Source organism: Salvelinus sp. IW2-2015, linkage group LG4q.1:29 (genome assembly GCF_002910315.2).
Source record: "Salvelinus sp. IW2-2015 linkage group LG4q.1:29, ASM291031v2, whole genome shotgun sequence".
Classification (NCBI taxonomy): domain Eukaryota; kingdom Metazoa; phylum Chordata; class Actinopteri; order Salmoniformes; family Salmonidae; genus Salvelinus; species Salvelinus sp. IW2-2015.
The window spans coordinates 5,123,585-5,147,805 of NC_036842.1; the positions used below are offsets into that span (position 1 = coordinate 5,123,585).

Here is a 24,221-nt window from a genome sequence, read left to right on the forward strand (position 1 = left end):
ACATAAGAGCCTATCGCCTGCTTGCCAGCACTTAATGAGAACACTGGTCACGTCCCCTTTCGGTACCTACTCTAATAATCTGTCCCATTGCTGTGTTACTTTTCTCAGTTACTGTAGCAATGTTATTATGGTCCTTTAATAACTAATTGAGGAAAAGGCACACAGATATCAGGAAGAAAATAATCTACACAGGCTGTTTGATAGGTTAAATGCAAAGCATGGTTTGCAACACAAAGCTGTATTGGTTTTATAGATACACATTGCCAAGACATCTCATCAATATTGTATAGCTTGAATTTTTAACTCAGATGGAAATATATAATTTATCCAGAACATTTGATTGTGCTTTAGGAATCATAACCGGTAGTCGGGGCTGGTTCCAGGCCTTATTCCAAGCATAAGTGACTCATTTGGGTCTAAATTTACTATTGAGAGTAGGAATAGTAGAATACACCAGGTGCAATTTCTAAATTTGGTTGTGCATCAGCAGTTTGTCTCCTGTTATGTCAGTCACTGACAGTCACTCAATTAGCCATGTCAGCTAACAATTTTTTCAGATTGGTAGTTAGTCTAGCCAGCTGTCTAAACTTGTAGTAATTGTGCCTGAGTACCAACCAGGCACACAGGGCATGTGCCCAGGGGCCCTGACCTCCAGAGGGCCCCCATTTGATTTTGTTAGTCATTCTCACTCGATACCATTATTAGGGTACTAGGGGGTAACTGCCCCCCCATGTAATTCACATTAAGACCACAAGATGTCACCAAATTATTTCCCCAACAATTTCCCTGGCTGCCGCTGCTCTTGCTCAACCAAAAATGTCCACTGTGTCATCACAACTTTTGGAGATATTTCAACAAAACAATTTTGTGGTAAGTTGATGTAACTTTTGTAAATTTTGAAAAAGTTGTAGCTATATTCCAATGAAGTTAGATCTATATATATTTTTTTAATATACAAGTAGGAAAGCCTTAAGATAAATAATCCACTTGTTTAGAGAGAAAWATATAGATCATTTTTGAGTAAAGTAACGTTAGTAATATGTTGGATGAGTGTGTTGGGTTAAATGGGTTAAATGCACATACCAAACATTTATTTTTTGTGGCAGCAATTCAACATTGGTCTTAGGGGGTGCTAGTTACCCCCTAGTACCCTAACATGGCATGGGTCATTCCACTAATTCTGGGCCTTTTGAGAAGTGTAAATTCGTTTTTTWAATTTTTTATTCCACTAATTTTAACATTCGGTCATAAAAAGAGCACATGATCAACTTGACTATCATAAGTGCCTATTAAGTACCAAATAAAGTAAGAGGATTGAACGTAACAGGGTTGACAGTTTCTTCTTAAATCAGCCATACATCTCCTTGTGACAGGGTGAATCGAAGCATGTTGTGTGCTAAAGGGAGTGGCAAGCTTCACCCCAAAAAATGAAATTATTAAAACATTTCTAGTCTGTCTATCTGCATACATGCAGACACAGCATCATTCAAATAACGGAGTTTGATACACCTGGTATYGGATATGACTGAAAATACATTTTCTAAATGAGGGACAAATGTAAATTAATCACTAATCATCTCATTAAATACAGTGCATTCAGAAAGTATTCAGACCCCTTCACTTTTTCCACATTTTGTTACGCTACAGCCTCATTCTAAAATGCATGAAAATATTCCCCTCATCAATCTACACACAATACCCCAAAATGACAAAGTGAAAACAGGTTTTTAGAATATTTTGCAAATATATAAAAAATATAATATAGAAATACATTATTTACATAAGTATTCAGGCCCTTTGCTATGAGACTTGAAATTGAGCTCAGGTGCATCCTGTTTCCATTGATCATCCTTGAGATGTTTTTACAACTTGATTGGAGTCCACCAGTGGTAAATTCAATTGATTGGACATGATTTGGAAAGGCACATACCTGTCTATTTAGGGTCCCACAGTTGACAGTACATACAGTGGTTCCCCCTTTAAAAGTTGCATCATACTGCGGCACACCTTGCGTGCTGCCGCAGCATTCTGTGGCACGTGATTTAATTGTCAGCCATTTTTTTCTGTTACTTCAAGTTATTGCTAGTTTGACCACCAGAGGGCTTCTTTGAGAAGCATTTGATAGTATTCTGTATTGGAATTACCAGAGAATTTAAAACATTTTTTGTAATAACATAGTATATGGGATTGATTTTAAGAAATTTGGCTTAATTAATTKGATTAATATTATGGTGTTTCTATTCAGAGAAAAACAAAAAACAAAACCCTCAGGGTTTCCGTTAGGATGGCATGGAAAATATGGCCCTGTACAACATGACGGTCGGGAATAGGCTACAGGATTGGAGGATTCAAAAATGTCTGCCGTCATTAGACAACTTTGTTCCAATATTTCTGTAAATCAGTGATATTTATTCCCATAGTCATTCGTTATGGATCCATAACTAAATCAACCTCTGCATTTTGAAAGAGTCTTTTTTTCATCATTATTTTATTAATGAAATGTGTTTATTTGTTTATTAGGCTACTGTGCAGTCTACAATACATACTGTAGTAAACATGGGAAGGTGCCTAATTCCTTACATAAGGGAGAGCAGGCCATGTCTGTACTACAGAATGCAGGGCACGCGGGAGACCGGTGTTATTTCAYARTTGTGATGTCTTCACTATTATTCAACAATGTAGTAAATAGTAAAAATAAAAAATATCCTTAAATGAGTAGGTACGTATGTCCAAACCTTTAACTGGTGCTTGCTTAATTMATTTGATTCGTATTATGTTTTTTCTATTCCAAGACAAACAAAAACTCTCTGGGTTTCCCTCAGGATGGAATGGAAAATATGGCGCTGTACAACGTGACAGTYGGCAGTACAGTACTGGGCTATTTAGCTAAAGAATCCCCGCAGGGCACGAGGAAGGAGTAGGCTGTCCTTGTAAATAAGAATTTGTTCTTAACTTACTTGCCTAGTTAAATAAAGGTTACACTAAGAGCATAACATTTCTGCACYCTAATTTTCTAATTATYGTCTAACCAATACCCAAACGGAGATTAAGTGAAAATAAAAATCTCATTGATTTATCAAGACCAGTCCCCATGCTTGCCTCAGAGCAGCGCGAAACGGTGCTAAAATAGTTGTAGGCTTTTCGCTCTAATTACAGTCAGAAGAYAGTTGAAGAAACTTGCGTGGACTTATGGAAAGGCTTGGTGAGAAATGTTATATRTATATTATTTTTCTTAAATTATCAGAACATTAACCATGTGTGCTCGCTTGTTTTGTACTGTTCTGTAGGTTCGACCCAATGATTCGTCTGTGAGAATATCWGAGAATATCTAAGGGGCTTTTATGTAATTCTAAATRAATTMATAATAATAATCGCTTTGTTTAAAAATTAACGATATTTTTGAGATTTCGTTTTCATTTAACCTAGAGTGAGCGAGAAAAAGGCAATTCTTGAACATGGGGGTGAGACATTCTCTCTAATTTGTAAATAAAGCCAGTTTGTTATTTTGAATTATTTATTTCTGGAGAAACCTAACTTGATTATTTAGCAGACATCACTTGCTTATATTCAGTCAACACATATCTTAAGAATATCATGGAATATTTGAACATTTTCATTTCTCAATGCTTGTCTCAGAGCAGCGTGAAACAGTGCTGAAATAGACATCCACAGCGGGAAGGCTATGTATTCTGTGCCCACTCGTGGAATCTCTCTTCAGTTACACATCCTTGGAATAGCAGAACAGCATAACGGTCCGGGCGGTCCTTGCTGTGCCTGGTGAGCAGTTGGTCAAGTTGTCAGAAGAGGAATGGAAATGTCAGGGTGAACCGAAGACCTGACAAACCCGCCACGTATGTTGACTCTGCCTGTCGGAGGTGGAGTTCCAGAGCTCACAGGTGTGTCTGGCATGGATTGTGACTCCATCTCGTTCCTCGCCCTTTTCAACGCGTGAGTGAGTCAATGATTCTAGTGATTCGTCTGACAAACAAAGAACTTTGCGTCCTGCAGGCCAAGGCATGGATCAAAGCTGGCGAGACATTCAATYACGTCATCTTCACAGACAAATCAACAATTTGCTCAAAATTGCTACAGAAAAAAAGGAAGAAGATCAAGAAGATTAACGAAAGCATAAAGATGTTGATGAAGAAATGCTGTTTTGAGTTAAAAATGTAACACTTTAGAGTACTTAAGCATCGAATACATTGCAAGTTGAGGGATTTTCACAACAGTAGCCGGGCTATAAAAAGTATATTGTCCTGCTAATAGGAAACATTTGCATGATGGGCTACACCTGCAAAGACAAAGCATCTTGTTTACATTTTTTATTGTAACCACAATGCCACACATTTGTATCTACCTTTCCAATTACTTTTAGAGTTTGGGATTTACAAATGTGCGCTTTTAATTATTAGTTCCATTCTTTAGTTCGAACGTGCAGACTTTTTGTCTTTAAATTATAGTTTTATGTAGGMTGCTACATTTTTGACCAGTTGCAATTGTAAGTAGGCCTAATAAATAACTCCTACTTCTATTAGGCTGTTAAGCCTCATAGCCTACTTCAGCCAGTTAAGTTATTTTATATAGGTCTGGGCTCCGAAGAAATAGACTCCTATAAAGCCCTCTTGTTGTTTGTAAAGTCAAATTAAAATGAAGATTATTGTTGAAATGAATTGCTCGACTGGTGTAGGTTTTCTCCATCTGTTGGTGTGCAACACYTGCATAACAAGTTAGCTATATTTTCAGCACCAGCCACTGTTCACCTCCTATTAATTGCGCTGCGGTTGCTGCCAGTTGTTTTTTAAATTGAAGCTATATTTAACAAGGCAAGTCAGGTAAGAACAAATTCTTATTTACAATGAAGGCCTACCCCGGCCAAACCCGGATGACGTYGGGCCAATTGTGCGCCGCCCTATGGCACTCCTAATCACGGTCAGATGTGATAGAGCCTGAGTTCGAACCAGGGACTGTAGTAAAGCCTCTTGCACCGAGATGCAGTGCCTTAGACCGCTGCCCCACTCGGGAGCCATGATATATATATATCGTCACGCCCTGACCATAGAGAGCCTTTGTTACTCTATTTTGGTTAGGTCGGCGTGTGACTAGGGGGGGTTCCTATCTAGGTTGTTTAGTTCTATGTTGGTTCCCAATCAGAGGCAGCTGTTTATCGTTGTCTCTGATTGAGGATCATATTTAGGCAGCCATTTCCCCACTGTGTTTTGTGGGATATTGTTTTTGTGTTGTTGCCTTTTAGCACTTCATTGACATCACGTTTCGTTGTTTCTTTATTTTGTCTTGTTCTAAGTTTCACTTCAATAAATATGTGGAACCCAGATCACGCCAGATCACGCTGCGCTTTGGTCCGAGTATGCTTCCAACGACGATCGCGACATATAAATATATTTTTTTCCCCAGAACATTAACCGTGGGGAGGTAGATACGTGTGTAGGTAGATCGATAGATACAAATGATTTGTTGCAAGTTGGGGAGGGGGGGTTTGGGTGTTCACACCTAGCTCAAGTTGGGGGGGGCTAATAGCTCGGCTATTAGACAATTCTTTAGTAAAGGTTGAATTGTCCATTGTTCAGCTAATAGCACATCCTGCTATGCTTGTGAAAAACTAATAATAATACTTTATCCCCTTTCCACATGTTAAAGATTCCAATTAATAAAGTGTTTTTAGCCACAATCGGCTTCAACCCTAATTAATACATTTGGGCACAGTCGATAGCGTGCTGGACTTCGGGCTAGAATGTTGAGGGTTCGAAACCTGCTCCCTCCTTGTTTCATTACATTATTATGCAGGTCTCAGAGCAAATAGCCTGGGTTGTTACTCCCATCTCGTTCCTCGCTCTCTTCCACGCGTCATTCAGCACGCTTGTGGGCGTGCTGGCAGGATGTACWGTTTTTTAYTCTCTATATATGAATTACAAATCAATCATGTTTCTARTCTTTTGCATAGTTACAATGTGTAATCATTGACGTCCCAGGAGCAGGAGTGGTAAACACTGTTGAAGTGTATAATTGTAATACATACATGCAGACACAACATCATTCAAATAATGGTGTTTTTTCACTTGGTATTGGATATGACTGAAAAAAAACTTGCTAAATAGTGATTTTTGTAAATGAACTTTATGACAAAAAATATGCATAATCGTTTGTCTCTACATTCACTCACATATTCTTCTCAATTGTATTTTTTTTGCTTGACTCGTTATAACTACTTACATTTGCTTCCCTGTAATGTTTTGTCAGCCATCTTGGCTGAAGAAAGTCACCAGGGACKGGTGGTTCACGTCAAATTTGTCATTGGAACCACTCGATATGATTGGTCATATAAAAACCTTGGGACYYAAATGCATAATGARTGCTCTAACTCCCCCTTGTGGTGGTCTGGAGYAATGAAGCCATGCCACTGGGTACCTCTAAGTCCTGCGGTGTAAACKCGCAACTTTTAAAGGAGGAATCAATGTTTCAGAGCAAAAAGCCATGAGGTCGAATGAATTGTTCGTAGGGCTCCAAGATAGGATTGTGTCGAGGCACAGATCTGGGGAAGGGTACCAAAACATTTCTGCAGCATTGAAGATCCCCAAGAACACAGTGGCCTCCATCATTCTTAAATTAAGGAAGTTTGGAACCACCAAGACTTTGTAGAGCTGGCCGCCTGGCCAAACTTAGCAATCGGGGAGAAGGGCCTTGGTCAGGGAGATGACCAAGAACCAGATGGTCATTCTAACAGAACTCCAGAGTTCCTCTGTGGAGAAGGGAGAAGCTTCCAGAAGGACAACCGTCTCTGCAACACTCCAATCAGGCCTTTATGGTGGAGTGGCCAGATGGAAGCCACTCCTCRTTACAAAGCACATGACAGCYCGCTTGGAATTTGCCTAAAGGCACTTAAAGGACTCTCAGACCATGAGAAACACAATTATCTGGTCTGATGAAACAAAGATTGAAATCTTTGGCCTRAATGCCAAGCCTAACATCTGGAGGAAACCTGGCACCATCCCTACGGTGCATCAGGTGAAGTTTTGGAACAGGCGTGAGCCAACACATGGAGTAAAGAGTAGGATTCTGTGGGAAGATCTCAATTACAAATTCCTCACGTCCTCTCTCTCCTCGTCTCCTTCTCAAAACACGTTGGATGAGAAAGCCAGAGGTCCTCTGGCTTTCTCATCCAAAGTGTTTTGAAAAGGAGAGAGTATGCAAGGAGTATGCAATTGGGATTTTCCCTGTGTTTTATATAACCCAGCAGTTCTCAAACATTGTACCTAGAGAGCTACCGTCCTATAGGATTTCAATCCAACCCAACCCTAATCAAGCTCACTTGTTGGAGTGAAAACCTACAAGACGGTTGCTCTTCAGGAACATGTTTGTAACTAATGCTGAGTGACGTGTGAATGGCGTAACTGTGAAATTGTTGTTTTAAAATAACAAATTCTTTATTTAAATTTTTGGGGAAATACAATGTTGTTTCTTGAAAATATTATTTGTATAAGACGCTATGAGCCTCCTCAACTTCCTTGAATCCAATGTTGCTGCTGTTGGGGTCAGGGCAGTTAGATGTAATTGTTGCCACCACAGAGGCTGGGAGTAGCCGTCGTTGGCCTCAACCTAGATGTTCTCCACTCGGCGTCCACTCCARGGTGATCCGATAAGAAACCAGCCTGTATTGCCTAGATAGACAGAAAATAAATGCATGACGATTTTACATACAACAATCAAGAAAATAAATAGGCCTAGGCCTATACAACATTACATATAACAGGCTCAGAGATCATTAAGCATATTCATTGATGAGCTGTATTGATGATGGCTCAATACATTTACATTTAGGTAATAGAGCAGACGCTCTTATCCAGAGTGACTAACAGGAGCGGTTAGGATTAAGTGCCTTGCTCAAGGGCACATAAACAGACTTGGAACCACACACCCTCGCCACTGAATAGCAGGCAAGTGAWTGCTTTGCAATGCTTGCATTTAGCCACTGATTCCTTCCAAACCACTCATTGTTGAATTTGCGATTTCCAACTTGTGTAATGTTTATGTCCAATGGCCGATGAGCACCGATACGTTTTATCTATAATTTCTCTTCATTATTTCTCTTCATATGACAAGGATTAAAAAGGATTTGGCAGTAGATTGTCGACTTGATTCATGATGATGACTGCTAGCTAAGATTTTGAAAGTATGATGTTGACATGATCAGTCCAATCAAAGCTACTGTAGAAATATACGTGATTTGACGTAATTTTATCTGTGGCCAATGACCTTGAGCCTTCTTGGATGGGCACTTCTAATATAACTCTATGGCAGCACCCAAGGGGCTTGAATTTTCGAGCTCTCCCCATAGATTTTGCGGTGACGTAKTGTCCMCATGAGTGACAGAACACGGCGYAACTAGAGAACATTACCCACCCCTATGCTCCGTATTTTCCGCTGGCTGCCCCACCACCACAGAAAGGACTGAGCTAGGCTGAAAAACCTGCATTTTGGAGCTGCCTTAAGCAAAAAAGAGAGGACGTTTTTTTTTTTTTTTGCTGAGTTTATATAGAAACCAGACAACAAAGTTTAAATGAAGCCTCTAAAATCGATAAATCMACATATCCCCAAGCAACTGGGAAAGTGAGCGATCAGTTATGTACAACAGCGATCAAATCAGTTGGTAAAGCGGCGTGGCGACACGAATACAACAAGGCATGTCTTCCCCCAGAGGAAAAGACAAGGAGCAACTTGGAGAGGCAAAAGAAAGGAATGAACTGTCAAAGGCTATCCAGGGAAACGTAGCTAAAATGTTTACAAAGCACACCAAAACAAACAAACAAACGGCTTCAATTTGTTATTACAAAAGTGAATTTGCTCGAAAAGATAGTAGAGGCTATTGTATCAGACATGCACAAACAAGGCGTGCACGTGAACAAACAAAATTAGCATTTTGAAAAAAGGTTGCAAACTTCAGAAGATGAATTGGACCAGCAAGAAAACAGAATGAGACCAAACAACATGAGAATATTGTCCATACCGGAAGACGAGAAGAAAGGAGACATTTCCAGCTACGTGGTCAAACTGATATCGGAGGAGCTTGACATGGATATATCACCAGAAGATCTGGAATGATCCGCAGAAGAARGATAAACACCTGCTCATGGTAATCTTCAAACTGTGGAACCATCAGACCAAAATAAACATTCTGAGGGCACAGGGGATGAAGGAGATCAAAATGCATGGCCGGTCCATTTGATTCGTCCAGAACCTGTCTGCTAATCTAATAGATAAACGCAAGTAAATACATTCTGATCAGACAGTCACTGGAGGAAAAGGGAATAAAGTCATGCATGGCACAAGTCATTTTTCCAACCATTGTTGCAATTATTACACTAGACAAAATTCACATTCTACAGCACAATGGCAGAGTCATGTCTTAAAACTTCTTATGGCTGCAATCCCGCTACCGGGATCGATATGACAACAGCCAGTGAAAGTGCAGGGTGCCAAATTCAAACAACAGAAATCTCATAATTAAAATTCCTCAAACATACATGTGTCTTATATCATTTTAAAGGTAATCTTGTTGTTAATCCCACCAAAGTGTCCGATTTCAAATATGCTTTTCAGCGAAAGCACTACAAACGATTATGTTAGGTCACCACCAAACCACAATAAGCACAGCCATTTTTCCAGCGAAAGATAGCAGTCAGAAAAAGAAGAAATAGAGATCAAATGAATCACTAACCTTTAATTATCTTCATCAGATGACACTCATAGGACTTCATGTTACACAATACATGCATGTTTTGTTTGATAAAGTTCATATTTATATAAAAAAATCTGAGTTTACATTGGCGCGTTACATTCAATAGTTCCAAAAACATCAAGTGATTTTGCATAGCCACATCGTTTCAACAGAAATACTCATCATAAATGTAGATGATAATACAAATTATACACATGGAATTATAGATATACCTCTCCTTAATGCAACCGCTGTGTCAGATTTCAAAAAAACTTTACGGAAAAAGCAAATCATGCAATAATCTGAGACGGAGCTCAGAACAATAGCCAAATTAGCCGCATGTTGGGGTCAACAGAAACCAGAAAATACATGATAAATGTTTCCTTACCTTTGATGAACTTCATCAGAATGCAGTCCTAGGAATCCCAGGTCCACAATAAATGCTTGATTTGTTCGATAATGTCCGTTATTTATGTCCAATTAGCTACTTTGGTTAGCGCGTTTGGTAAACAATTCCAAAGTCACAAACCGCGTCCACTATAACGTGACAAAATGTCCAAAAGTTCCATAACAGTCAGTAGAAACATGTCAAACGATGTACTGAATCAATCTTTAGAATGTTGTTAACATACATCTTGAATAACGTTCCAACCGGAGAATTAGATTGACTTCAGTTGAGCGATGGAACGGAGATGCCTATCACGTGAACGCGCGTGGTCAAAGCATGGTCAGCTCGTGGCAGTGGTGACTAATTCCTGTCTCCTTCGGCCCCCCTTCACATTAGAGTCATCAGACAAAGTTCTACAGACTGTTGACATCTAGTGGAAGCCGTAGGAAGTGAAAACTCATCAATATCTCGCTGTAATTTCAATGAGAGCTTGGTTGAAAATCTAGCACCCCCAGAAAAAATCCAAACAGGAAGTGKAACTTCTCAGGTTTTTGCCTGCCATATGAGTTCTGTTATACTCACAGACATAATTCAAACAGTTTTAGAAACTTCAGAGTGTTTTCTATCCAATAGTAATAATAATATGCAAATATTAGCAACTATGACTGAGAAGCAGCCCGTTTCCTCTGGGCACCTCTGTGCACCTTTCATCCAAGCTACTCAATACTGCCCCTGCGGCCATAAGAAGTTAAGTGTAAAACTAACAAGGACTCAAAATCCATTCCTTTTGGGAATGCTTTAGTCCAAAAGTCATGGGCAGAGTTAGAAAGTTTGCTGTCAGAAGTATTAAAATGTACTTTTAATACGTCTGTCTGCATATTTGAAGAGATGACATATGAGGGTGCAGTGAGATACCCGATGGGTGTGAGCAGATGGGTCTGGGCAGGTGTGATGTCATTGATGTTTGTGTATGTACAATACCAGTCAAAGGATTGGACACACCTACTCATTCCAGGGTTTTTAATTTTTTATATTTTTTTATTTAGACATCAAAACTATGAAATAACACATATGGTATAATCATGTAGTAACCAAAAAAGTGTTAAACAAATCAACATACATTTTAAATTCTTAAAAGTTGCCACACTTTGCCTTGATGACAGCTTTGCACACTCTTGGCATTCTCTCAACCAGCTTCATGAGGTAGTCACCTGGAATGCATTTCAATTAACAGGTGTGCCTTGTTAAAAGTACATTTGTGGAATGTCTTTCCTTCTTAATGTGTTTGACCCAATCAGTTGTGTTGAATTTGGTCGGGTGGCCCAAAAAGTTACATTAAAAAGAACATGCTACTTATTGTTTTATCTATAAAATGTCTTGCACAACTAACTTCATTTGTTTTGATCACTTTACCCGTTTATTTTGGGATCCACCCCTGTAAATGTAATGTGCCTAATGACGCACGAGTGGAGAAGGACCGTCTCATGTCAAGCAAGTGCATTTCCATGCAAGTTCCCTCTCCTCGCCGACTTTCCTCGATTACCTTTGACCTTGTTCAAGAGGACGGTGGAGAGAGGATGCAGGAGGTGAGGAAATCGAATTGATAAAATAACATTATATATTGTAATCGGATGTTACAGGATGCACTGAATGTCAGTCTCAGGTTGCAAATGGCCTATAATGTATAAATTATACTGTGACATTAGGGGAAGCCTCTATTGGGTATACAGTGCTGTGAAAAAGTATTTGCCCCCTTTCAAATCTACTTTTGCATATTTTTTTATACTGAATGTTGTCAGGTCTTCAAACGAAACCTAATATTAGATAAAGGGAACAAATGAAAAAATAATACAACAATGACATACTTATTTCATTTATTTCATAAACAAACTCCCTGTGTGAAAAAGTCRTTGGCCCCTTACACTCAATAACTGGTTGTGCTCTAGTTGTTGATCAGTCTCTCACGTCATTGTAGAGGAATTTTTTGGCCCACTCTTCCATGCAGAACTGCTTTAACTCAGCGACGTTTGTGGGTTTTCAAGCACGAACTGCTCGTTTCAAGTCCTGCCACAACATGTCAATTGGGATTAGGTCTGGACTTTGACTAGGCCGTTCCAAAACTTCAAATGAACACATTTTATTTTGCCATTTTCATGTAGACTTGATTGTGTGTTTTGGATCATTGTCTTGCTGCATGACCCAGCTGCGATTCAGCTTCAGCTCACAGACGGATGGCCTGACATTCTCCTGTAGAATTCTCTGATACAGAGCAGAATTCATGGTTCCTTCTATTAAGGCAAGTCGTCCAGGTCCTGAGACAGCAAAGCATACCCAAACCATCACACTACCACCACCATGCTTGACCGTTGGTATAAGGTTCTTACTGTGGAATGCATCGTTTGGTTTTTGCCAGGCATAATGGGACCCATGTTATCCTAAAAGTTATACTTTAGATTCACCTCTCCATAGAACATTCTTTCAAGAGTCTTGATGATAATCCAGGTGCTTCCAGTTACTTTTTGGAAAACTCGAGTAAACTTCTTGGATCAGATGGATCCCATTATGCCTGGTGAAAACCAAACACTGCATTCCACAGAAATAACCTTAAACCAACGTTCAAGCATGGTGGTGGTAGTGTTATGGTGGGCAATTACGTTTTCACACAGGGGAATTGTGTGTTGCATATCTTTGTTAATTAAATAAGCAACATAAGTATATATATGTTTTTGTTTATTTGTAAACTCAGGTTACTTTAATCTAATATTAGGTTTTGGTTGAAGATCTGATAACATTCAGTATCAAAAATATGCAAAAATAGAGTAATCAGAACGGGGGCTAATACTTTTCCACGGCACTGTAAATTCTTTATGGGCCTAATAGGAAAGAAGTCATTTAATGGTAAAAATGTACTAGGCTGATTGTCGAACAAATCACTTCAAAAAGTAGGCTACTCCAAAATAATTCCAGCATCCAAAACAGTGCACTGTGCACGGACCAATTGATGAATTGAAAGAGACATCTGTTACAAAAGTGTAATGACATTCAGCGATTTTCATTAGGCCAACTACAGCGGCGTGCATTTATAGAACCCAAGGGAAGCCATGCTTCCCCAACAATGTGAACAATAATAATTWAAAAAAACAACTTTAAATAATGTTTCATCATTTTCCTTCAATTCGCATGTGGCTGAATCTATCTCAGCGGAGAAAGCTTACAGTATGAGAGAGCGAAACAGCGCCCCTCTGGCTCAGCATGTGTAACATTTCATACTATTTTTGGACAGGCAGCATCAGATACATGAGCAACGGAGGGGCGCTGTTTTGCTCAATATGATGCATTCTCCGTTGAGATTGATGCATCTTGCTGTCGGCACGCGTTCTGGTCAAATGATCAATATTTAGAGACCCCCCCCCCCCAAGTTTGACTTTTGTTGCCTCTAGATGAGCTCATGTCTCTTTCAGGGGAGATGAATGACCCCTGGCTCACCCCATAGTTCACACACAACTCTCCACAACATCTATTTCATAGCCAACATACAGTATCTGTTCATAGGTTTTTGGCACTTTGGTTCCTCGACTGGGATGCAATGCTTCCATCTACTACTGAACACAATGTAATGACGTGACAACCATCTTGTGTACATCCTTACACAATACCACTGAGTCTTTTTTAGACATTTCGCAGGCTGCACCACAGGTGAGTAGAGAAGAAAGTATAGCGTAGAGTTACAGTAGAGTATATCACAGACTACTGCAGTTTTTACATACYGGAGTCAAATAAAATCTGTGAAGAAGCATCAGACCAGAATATCATTTTATTTCTTCATTTCAAACTATTACAAGGGTCTCAAAATGAGTATACATGTTTATTTCAACTGTAGACAACACTTCGAACAGAAAAATGAAGAAAAAACATGGGCATGAATTGAGAATCAATCAAGAACTTCATCAGGAAAGTTGAAAGTATTATTAACAGATAGAAGTATCCTTTCATGAAACAATAAAATGTAAAACAATTAAAAGATGCATCCTCTTGACTCTTTTTACAGGTTTTGGTCATCCAACACAAATGTAGGTTCATACAAATTCTTCCATGTGAAGCAACCCAAGTGCTTTCTTGAAACTGAAAAACCTGGGAATTAAATCAAATCTCTCAATAGTTAGTTGAAGACGAATAAGTGAACTCGTTAAAGGCATTGTCACTCGCTGTGAATGTCAATCCTGTGAAAGTGTATGTATCTATAGGCTACATCTCTAAGGAATACTCTCAGTAGAAGTCCATCAGGATTAACGTCAAAACAATTTGCCCCTTTCAAATACCAGACACTCTTTCCATATTAACATTACATTTCAGATTGTCTTTATTTTCACATTCATACTGGCTTTTTCTTACCCTTCCTTGTCCTGGTCTATAGTGCTCTGTAGACATGGACGCATTACACAACCACTAAACTTAATTTGGCTCATGTAGACTTGTGTCAAGCCACYGTCATTTCTGCTTCTAAGAAAGAATAGGCAAATAAGTGATGTAGCTAACAATTGTTACTAATAAATAAGCATTTTTTGGGAGCAAGGCTTTTTCTTTTTCCAACAAAAGTGTGAAAATCATTTTATAATTTGAACACTGGATAACTTAATTATGGAACAGAAGTGTAATACATCTATTATAAAATATATTATTTGCTCAATGTTAGCCCATACTCAAAACAAAGGACACTGTACCCATATTTACTCTCAGGGCCATACAATCTTCCTCATACATGTAGCTTCATTCTCAAACTGCAAACCATAATACTGCTTAGTGTAAAAAATATACTATATATATTTTGACCCTTCAAAACAAGACAATACTGTGCTGTTTTGATTCTTGATGATGAAAAACCACATAAAAGCACATGCGGGTAGGATTAGTAAAACTCGTGAAAAAGCAGAGCACCATAACGATTCTGTGGAGCTTGAGAAATAATGAATGTCTCACAGTGTCCATGTSCCTCCATTGTTGTCATTGGCTCGCTAAATAAGCATCGCTAACACCTGTTTTCATTTATTGATTGACCATCTGTCTGAGTGCACTGTCACGTAACCAGGTTACATGACTTGAGCTTTAGTGTCCACATTCCCTTCACTGACATGCTGTTTTCCTCCTGTCCACAAGGTGGCTCTAGTAAGACACAGGGAAATCTTGTTCCGGTCTTCCTCCAGCCTCCTTCAAGAAACCAGCAATGCCACGTCATGATTCTTAAAACCAGCTGTCAGTCAGTCAACACGAGGCACATGATTTTAGACCAAAACACAGAGGAGCAGTCAATACAAGTATTTCTGCTGGCCCTTTTAACTGTTGTCTTCACAGTGCTTGCACTTCAAGTAACGGCAGGCGTCTTAGGTGTATTTTGTTAGGCCCTTTTTGGCATAACAAAAGGGAGGATATATTGGAGTGTTTTTCCTCTATAGTGAGTCAGTACTGTTATGTCATCACTGTTCATAACGGAAGATCTCTGTTTTGTTGTTGTTACCCCCTCACTGTCTATGACTGTCATACTGTCATGCCCTCTTCCTGTAGTCTAGATTCCTGTGTGATTCCCTCATGTCTTTTTGGCAATGGACCGCTGGGGTTTCTGCTTACGCAAGTGTGCCTCGATCTCGTGTCGGAAGAAGAGCATGCCCAGCTGGCCGTGTGAGGCTTCGTTCATGGCCTTGGACTGCATGCACATCCTGTACTGCTCCGGGGGCAGCTCGTCAGCACAGCGCTTCTCGTGCCACAGGTGGAAGAGGCCCCGCGATGGGGAACGCACCACCAGCAGGTTGCTGTGCAGGTACTTCCTGTAAAGGTGAACATCCTCACCACCCCAACCTTTGATGTCCACGTCAAAACCACCTGGAGGAGAGACATGAACTCATAAACTCACTATATCAGGCTGCTTTATAGCCACCACTAGTCAGCTACCTGCTCCTCCCCTGCTAGCTCCCCTATGGACATCCCCCCGCGACCCCCCCCTGGACCCGTTCCCCCTACACGTGCCCCTCAACTCTCCCTTATCTTACCTGCTACTCCCCCTATGACGTTCTTCTCTCCTGCTGCTCCCTCCATTCTACTCCCCCTATTGACATTCACCCCCTCCAACGGACTTTTACTCTGCCCCCACCACAACGACATTCATCACTGTTGCAGTTGTAAATATGTATATTGTAACTTTTTGTTGTTGTTTATTTCACGCAATGATCATTCTCCCCCCAACAGTCTTTACTGCTGCTTCCACCCCTCCCAACAGTCTTTACTCTGCTTCCACCCCCCTCAACAGTCTTTACTTCGCTTTCACCCCCTCAACAGTCTTTACTCTGCTTCCACCCCCTCAACAGTCTTTACTCTGCTTTCCACCCCCCAACAGTCTTTAATCTGCTTCCACCCCCTCAACAGTCTTTACTCTGCTTCCACCCCCTCAACAGTCTTTACTCTGCTTCCACCCCCTCAACAGTCTTTAATCTGCTTCCACCCCCTCAACAGTCTTTACCTCGCTTCCACCCCCTCAACAGTCTTTACTCTGCTTCCACCCCTCAACAGTCTTTACTCTGCTCCCCCCAACAGTCTTTACTCTGCTTCCACCCCCTCAACAGTCTTTACTCTGCTTCCACCCCCTCAACAGTCTTTACTCTGCTCCCCCCCAACAGTCTTTACTCTGCTTCCACCCCTCAACAGTCTTTACTCTGCTTCCACCCCCTCAACAGTCTTTACTCTGCTCCCCCCCCCAATGACATGTATTTATTTATCACTGCTACAGTTGTTATTATTATATAGGGCTTCTATTTCTATTGTCGTTTTTTATTACCGTTTTACATTATTTTATTTCACTTAGTCCTGCATGTTGGAGCCCTTTAGCCTAAGGATTTCACTGTACCCTGCAATCACACACCTGCAACCCTGTACATGTGACTATTAAAACACTCTGAATCTATATACACTGAGTCTACAAAACATTAAGACACCTTCCTAATATTGAGTTGCCCCCCCCCCGCTCTCCCCACCCCAGAACAGCCTTAATTCGTCAGGGTGTGGACTCTACAAGGTGTTGAAAGTGTTTTACAGGGATGCTAGACCATGTTGACTCCAACACTTTTGTAAAGTTGGCTGGATGTCCTTTGGGTGGTGGACCTTTCTTGATACACATGGGAAACGGTTGAGCGTGAAAGACCCAGCTGCATTGCAGTTCTGAACAAATCGGTGCGCCTGGCACCTACTACCATACTTCATTCAAAGGAACTTCAAACTCTTGTCTTGCCCATTCATCCTCTGAACGGCACACATACACAATCTATGTCTCCGTCGTCTCAAGGCTTAAAAATCCTTCTTTACCCTGTCACCTCCACTTCATCTACGCGGATTGAAGTGACTTTAACAAGTGACATCCATAAGGGATCGCAGCTTTCACCTGGATTCACCTGGTCAGTCGGTGTCATGGAAAGAGCAGGTGTTCTTAATGTTTTGTACACTCAGTGTATTATGTTCTTCCAGTTTTTTCTACATGCATAATGCATGGGGTCTGATGATATGACAGCGGTGGCGTGATGAAATATTGCGATAGAACCTCAGAACGTGCCCTAACTTGACTTCCAGAGGAAGGAAGACGCTGACGCCAGTTCTTTCCAACCAACTGGACTACATCCTCTTCATACCCTAGGTGACACGGGTAATCATGTTTTGCTTATTTATGCATGAGTGCGGTTTTTCTCCCCCCCCTTCTCTCTTTCTCTCTTTTTAAGATGACTGCAGACTGCTCAGTGCTGAGGGGCTAAACAATGAACCGGACCAGGAAGTTGGAAATTGTTTATTTGTGTGTGCACCAGAGCCAAAAAATATCTCCTCTGTTTGAAGTCTCTTCTCTTCATCTCACTGTGAGAAGCACATTGTTTATTTTCCTCTCTCTGTCTGTGCCTCTCTCTCCCTCTCTGTCTGTGCCTCTCTCTACCTCCCTTCATCTCTCTCTACTTTGGGTGAAAATCTCATTCACAGATAAATTAATTATTCATTACTATTCGCATCACATCACATCTAAATCTCAAATCACTCACCCTAGAGTTGCAAGGAGTATTTGATGTATTATAGGTCATACTGTAGTACGATGTGTCTCTCTCCTGAGAGATTAAGGTCAGACAGATGCTGTACCTCTGTCTCCCTCCACAGTAATATTAATGTTCTGCCAGTGGCAAATGAAATTACAATGACAAACAGTCAAATCTCTGTCTATCTCTCTGTGTGTGTGTGTGTGTATTTCTGGCCTAGACACGCGTGCCCTACGAGCCCTGGTCAAAAGTAGTGCACCATATACGGAATAGGGCGCCATTTGGGATGCAGACACCGTCCAGAAACGACTCTTATGTACATCATAGTTTATAGCCTGTGACTTCATCGAATGGCCTCGACTGAGGTGGAAAAATGTATTGAGGCAAAACCTGTCCTGAGAGCCAATATGTTTGAGTCCATAATGCTATTGCAGATGGTTTGGATATGACAATATACCAGCGATGAGCACGGTAACATGATATTTACCGATGTTGATGAAATCTGATCTGTACTGGCACGTCATTCCGAAGCCAAAGTCTCTCCATAATCCGGTGTCCTTTTTAATCACCTATTAAAAATAGCAACAACAACAAAAGAACAGGCAAATCTTTAACGTAAGAAAATGTGCTCTTTGTACATATTTCCGAGGACATCTGCGAAAGCAGGTTTCTTACCAGCTGCTGTTCAACTGGCGGGATGTGGTTATGATTGCCGTAGATTAGGGTTGGGTTATACTGGCTGAACAGAACAGGATAGAAGACCTTCTTGCCTGAGGAAGAAATAAACACATGAAAATGTAACCAAACAAATCTAAGATTTCCAAAGTATTAATTACCAGTGGTTAACACAAAACGACATCTCAACAGTTATTTCATTCAAATCTCAGCTTTGTTAGAAAACCAAAGACACAGCGGCCCACGCCGAACATAGCACTGATGTGGATTTGTACCAGGTTGAGCGTTGAGACGGCAGGTGTTCAGGAAGTCGGCGGTAAAGTAGATGTCGACGTCACAGAAGAAGAGGAGGACGTTTCCTCCCTTCCACGCCCTGGCGCCCACATCCAGGCCACGCCCCCTGGAGAACTCCTCATTTAGCTGGAGCAGGGAGAAGTTCTTAAAGTTGATCTCCCTGCAGAGAGATAAGAAGAAGAATACTTTATTTTCCTTTWATACACAAATGTCCAACAGAAATGTATCTTCTGCTTTAACCCAACCTCTCCGAAAGAAACTCATATGCAAACAGGTTGGAGAGGTTGGAGCAGAGAGAGAGAGAGAGAGGGGAAGAGAGAATTTGACAGAATTGGAGATGAAATCGGAGGTTGATTCAGAGACAGAACCCAATGGACACTAGAGGGAGGGAGTGTGGAAAACAAAATGGACCAAAAATGAATTAGCGTCATTGGTTTAAAGTTAATTTAGTAGAGGGAGTGGGACAGGCTTAATTCATCAGTGTCTAATGGGTCTTATGAGAGCAGAGTGCCCAGCTGAGTCCGAATACAGACACCGCGTACAATATACACAGCTCTGTCTTCGTACTGTACCATTAACTACAACACATACACACACACACTACCCTCGTATACTGTAGCGAACCTAATTTCCCCTTTGACAACAGCAGAACTAATAAGATCAGGTCTGTAAAGTGGCTACATGATGGGTGAGTCCCAAATGGCACCTACAGTATGCCCTACATAGTTAATATGCTACTTACTCTGTCAACGTGACAAATGTGTTTTGTGACATCTCAGCCTCCTTTAGGCATTATTATCATCCACCCACGGTAAACAACCACTGATTGATGTTCCTTTATTAGTGTGGGATTATGCCCTTGTGGATAGAGTGGCACGTTGTGGGCTCAACTCAAAAACAAGCCTGCTACCGTACAGAGACAGACAGAGAGAGAGAGAGAAGGGGACTGCAAAGACGCTATGGGAGTTCAAAGACACGCACGCACGCACGCACGCACGCACGCACGCACGCACGCACGCACGCACGCACACACACACAGCAGGATCCATCAGGATAAATTATACATCCATTCCTAACCTTGGGCCTTGCACTGGGGGGAAATAGCAAGAAAACGTTGCAATTAATTGTTTGAGATGTGAACACTATAAAATTGTTAATACATTATTAATGAACGCTCTCACATGATCACATATTCATGCCCAAAATGGATCATAAATTCAACTCTCCAGTTAAAAAGAGAACATAATTACTAATCTGTGACATAAATGATGATGTACTGTGGTGTATTTTATTCACAGGTCTGGTAGCAGAAGATAAACGGATACTATTTCCAGAGATAACCCATAGATTCAACTGTAGCCCACCAGCAGATCAAAGAACATGAGGAACATAATCCGTTTTTTTTTTTAATTATCGAGTTATTATTAAAATATAATATTGATACTTGATTCATGTGCCTTTATTATGGGGTTCATAGTCCGCTATAGCACTGTGTGATAGTTCTGAATGGTGGCTATAAGATGACAATGGTTGCGGCCTGATCTCTAGCTTTGCACTGCAGGCTTAGACGTTACTCCAAGGTAGTTATACGGCGGGAGGCAACGTGACAGTTGTAGTACAGATGCCGTATCTTAATTTGATCATAATGGAAATGCAAACTTGTAGTGTATTGAAGGTTTAAAAATACGAGACTGGATTTGATTTGATTTATTGGGATACCCATTYGCCGACGCCAATGGCGACAGCTAGTCTTACTTGAGTCCGACAATTTGTCATAATGAATTTGCCCTAATGAAAAATGTATCAACCCCTACAATTTTTATTTTATTTTTTACATTCATTATAATCCACATAATAATTCACATTTCCTGTAGCTGCTGGATTATTTTCCTGCTGTGAGAAACTGGGTCAAATCAAGATACGGCATCTGTAGTTCAGTCTGACACTATAGCCTGTAGGCWATTCCCAGTACGGAGTCCTTCTCCCCGTCTCTTATCATCTCTCTATCAGCATCTAGCCAAACTGAACCAGAGGTAAGGGCTCCTTCTCTCCTTCCTGGGGACTCTGGCTCTGGAATAGATCAACTGTGTATTTGATTTCAGATTAATCTGTATGGAGACCGACTTATATCTGCTGTCAGAAAGAAAACAGATTTAGGACCAGTGTACATGAGCTTAATCCTGCGTAGACACACACAGGTTGGCTGGTGTGGCTAAAACAGATACACCCACGTTTTGGCTGGTGTGGCTAAAACAGATACCAGCCAATACGTGGGTGTGTTGCCAGAACAAAAACACCCACGTTTTGGCTGGTGTGGCCAGAACAGATACACCCACGTTTTGGCTGGTGTGCGCAGACATAGGGACAGACAGACTGGCAGACAAATATAAACAGACAGAAACACAGACACCCACAGATACACCCACAAACGCAAAAATGCACACATGCATGCCTACCATACTCACATACTAAAACTCATACTAGTGCAGAATGTATGCTTGTAAATGTTGCCACTAGAATTCCCAGCCAGCTGTTGTTTATTCAAGGTGCACAAAATCTTTTAAGTCGCCAGAAATTCTTAGGACATTAAGACATTGTTTGCCAAGCCCCGTGGGAGTTTGTTCCCGCATTTGATAAATACCTTTTAAACAACAAATTATATATTTAAAAAAAAGCATTAAATATGTATGTGGGCCAGAGTAATTAAAAGCAGGCAAACATGATTTAATTCAAATCACATTAGTTGTGGGTAGGAGTGGGATTAGTTTAGGATTCAGGTTGCTTGTTGGAGTGTTTCCACTGTGTTTCAAGCAGCCCCAAGCCTCAGGCCAAAACACACTCTGGATATTTCCTTTTGTGATCCTGGTTTGGTATGTCTGTCTAGTGCTGGTCTGGGAAAGCCCCCCCACCTCTCTCTCTCCCCCTCTCCCTACATCCTTCTATCCATTTTCCAGCCATCCTCAGTACTGCCATGTCAAACAAGCACAGGAAGGAGCTCCTGTCTGTCTGTCTGCCCTGTCCTGTCTTCTGCCTCCAGGGAGGGGAAATCTTCAACGAGGAGTTCAAGACCCCTCTCTGTCTACTGTTAACACCCTGAGGAGTCTCACTTCCTGTGTGTGCGTGTGTGTGTGTGTCTGAGTGAGAGCACTCACCGCCCATTTGTCTGACACCCGGGGCCTCTAGTGTTTTGGAGGACCCTGGAGAGTTAGGATTCAGTCAAATGTTTTGAAGAAACATCATCAGTACTGGTCATTAAAAATGTAGACGTGTGTAGACGCAGGCCTCAGGCAAGGCCCCATTAAGCAGGGTTGAAGTGGTTTTTAAGTGTGTGTGTGTGTGAGAAAACAGAGCATAATGAGAGGCAGATTTAAATTTACTTTATGTGGATCAACATCAACATTGGATGGAAACACTGGAAGAACACACTCCGGCTTCCAGTTTCCTGAGAAGCCAAAATATTGTGTCATCCATATGAAATCCTACACTACCCTGTGATGAAGTTTTTTTGTTGAAAGGATGCAGTGCTTTGTCTGTCTCCCTGAGGAGCTGATCCCTTTGTGGAGATGTGGGAATGGTGCATTAGCATTTACTGTACGCTGCTAGCTGGTGGGCTGGTGTTTATGTTCTGAGGACACCTGTGGTTCACAGGCATCCAGCTATCACCCTGGGCTCAAAACGCTCTCCTCTTCCGCTCTCTCCTCTCCTCTCCTCTCCTCTCCTCTCCTCTCCTCTCCTCGCTCCCTCATGGACACTCATTTATTCATGTCTATCGATTTCCCCCACTCTTCAAACAGCTCGGTGTGTCTCTGTCCATCTCAATACTGGAGTGACGGACAGTTAGTGGTCGAAGCGTGTTCGACATGATAATCATGTCTCGTGGTCCCGGTGCAGCTCACTAACATAGAGCAAAAGGAATGTAACTGTATTTCAACCTGCTCTGTCTCTCCACTTTGATGATGTGATTTAACTGACTTGGATACAGCGCTTGCCCCTGTGATTATGAACACAAATAGTCCTTGGCTAGGGAAGGATGACTTTGATTTAGACAGGGCAGAAGCAGCAGCAGCAGCAGCAAATGATCCATGCGGTGCCTGCTGTTGGAAACAGACATTGACATCGGCAAAGCTAAAATAAGGGCAGGCAGGATTCAGATCGTCGCCCATGGAATAATTGTACCGTCACACAAATCAATAACCATTCAGACCAATTCAACAGGGGGGAAAAAGGAACAGGGAGAGATTGGAGTTTGGATGTTGTTATCTTTCACTCTAGGAGATCAGCGCTTGATTAAAGTGTCTGATCCAGAGTCAGATGAAGTGTTACGTAACCATGGCGATTGACAACAAGAGAGCTGTTTATAAGGTGGCAAGAGGACAGACCATGATTGACACAGTAGATATGTTTTGGTATCATGTGAGCTCCATCCTGAACTGTAGCAGACCCAGTGTCAAATAGTGTTACTCTAAAGAGTTTGATTGAGTCTGCCTGGAGTGCCAGGGCAAGCTCACAAAACACAGCTAAATCATTTGAAAGTACACAATTACTAGTTGAACCCAGGTCTGATGTGAGCTCAATCGTGGGACTGTTATGGCTGTTAAGATATTGGTTATCAGAGTAATTGTGATACACAAAGCCTAGCAGGAACGAGGGACTGTAGTGCTCAGTTGTCTGTGAACTAGTTGAGTGAGACTGTGTAGATAACAGGTATCAACACATGTCTTGTTACACACAGGCTGTGTCTATGGTATTTGCTGGGAGCAAAGCGAAACAAATCCTCCAAGGACTAACACAGCTCTTTCCCTTGCACAGTGAGACAACACATTAGCAGCGGAGGTCACTGTCTCAGAGAGAATGTACAAGGACACCGTCTTGCCTTTCTCCCTTTAACTATTCACTCCATCACAGGCCATTCGCAGAGACATGAGAGCTGTTGACAATGAGATATCTTTGAGCGAAAGACCTTGGCTCTCATCAGATTTCTCTTTCTAGACAATACTGTCGGCCTCATTGTCATTGAGAGCGAGAAAGCGAGAAAGCGCGAGAGAGAGAGAGAGAGAGAGAGAGAGAGAGAGAAAGCTGT

General features: G+C 41.3%; 1 protein-coding gene across 3 annotated transcripts in view; it reads right to left on the bottom strand.

The window, feature by feature from the left end:
• Positions 1–13,912: 13,912 nt before the first annotated feature.
• LOC111961295 (chondroitin sulfate N-acetylgalactosaminyltransferase 1) overlaps positions 13,913–24,221 on the bottom strand; it is a 36,718-nt gene continuing 26,409 nt past the window's right edge. For all 3 annotated transcript variants that reach the window (XM_023983453.2, XM_023983454.2, XM_023983451.2), the window contains exons 6-9: positions 19,123–19,301; positions 18,848–18,942; positions 18,660–18,741; positions 13,913–15,992 (exon numbers count right to left, since the gene is read on the bottom strand). In XM_023983453.2, the coding sequence (XP_023839221.1) occupies positions 15,700–15,992; positions 18,660–18,741; positions 18,848–18,942; positions 19,123–19,301 (649 nt within the window). In that variant the 3' untranslated portion in view covers positions 13,913–15,699. The remainder of the gene's footprint in view (positions 15,993–18,659; positions 18,742–18,847; positions 18,943–19,122; positions 19,302–24,221) is intronic.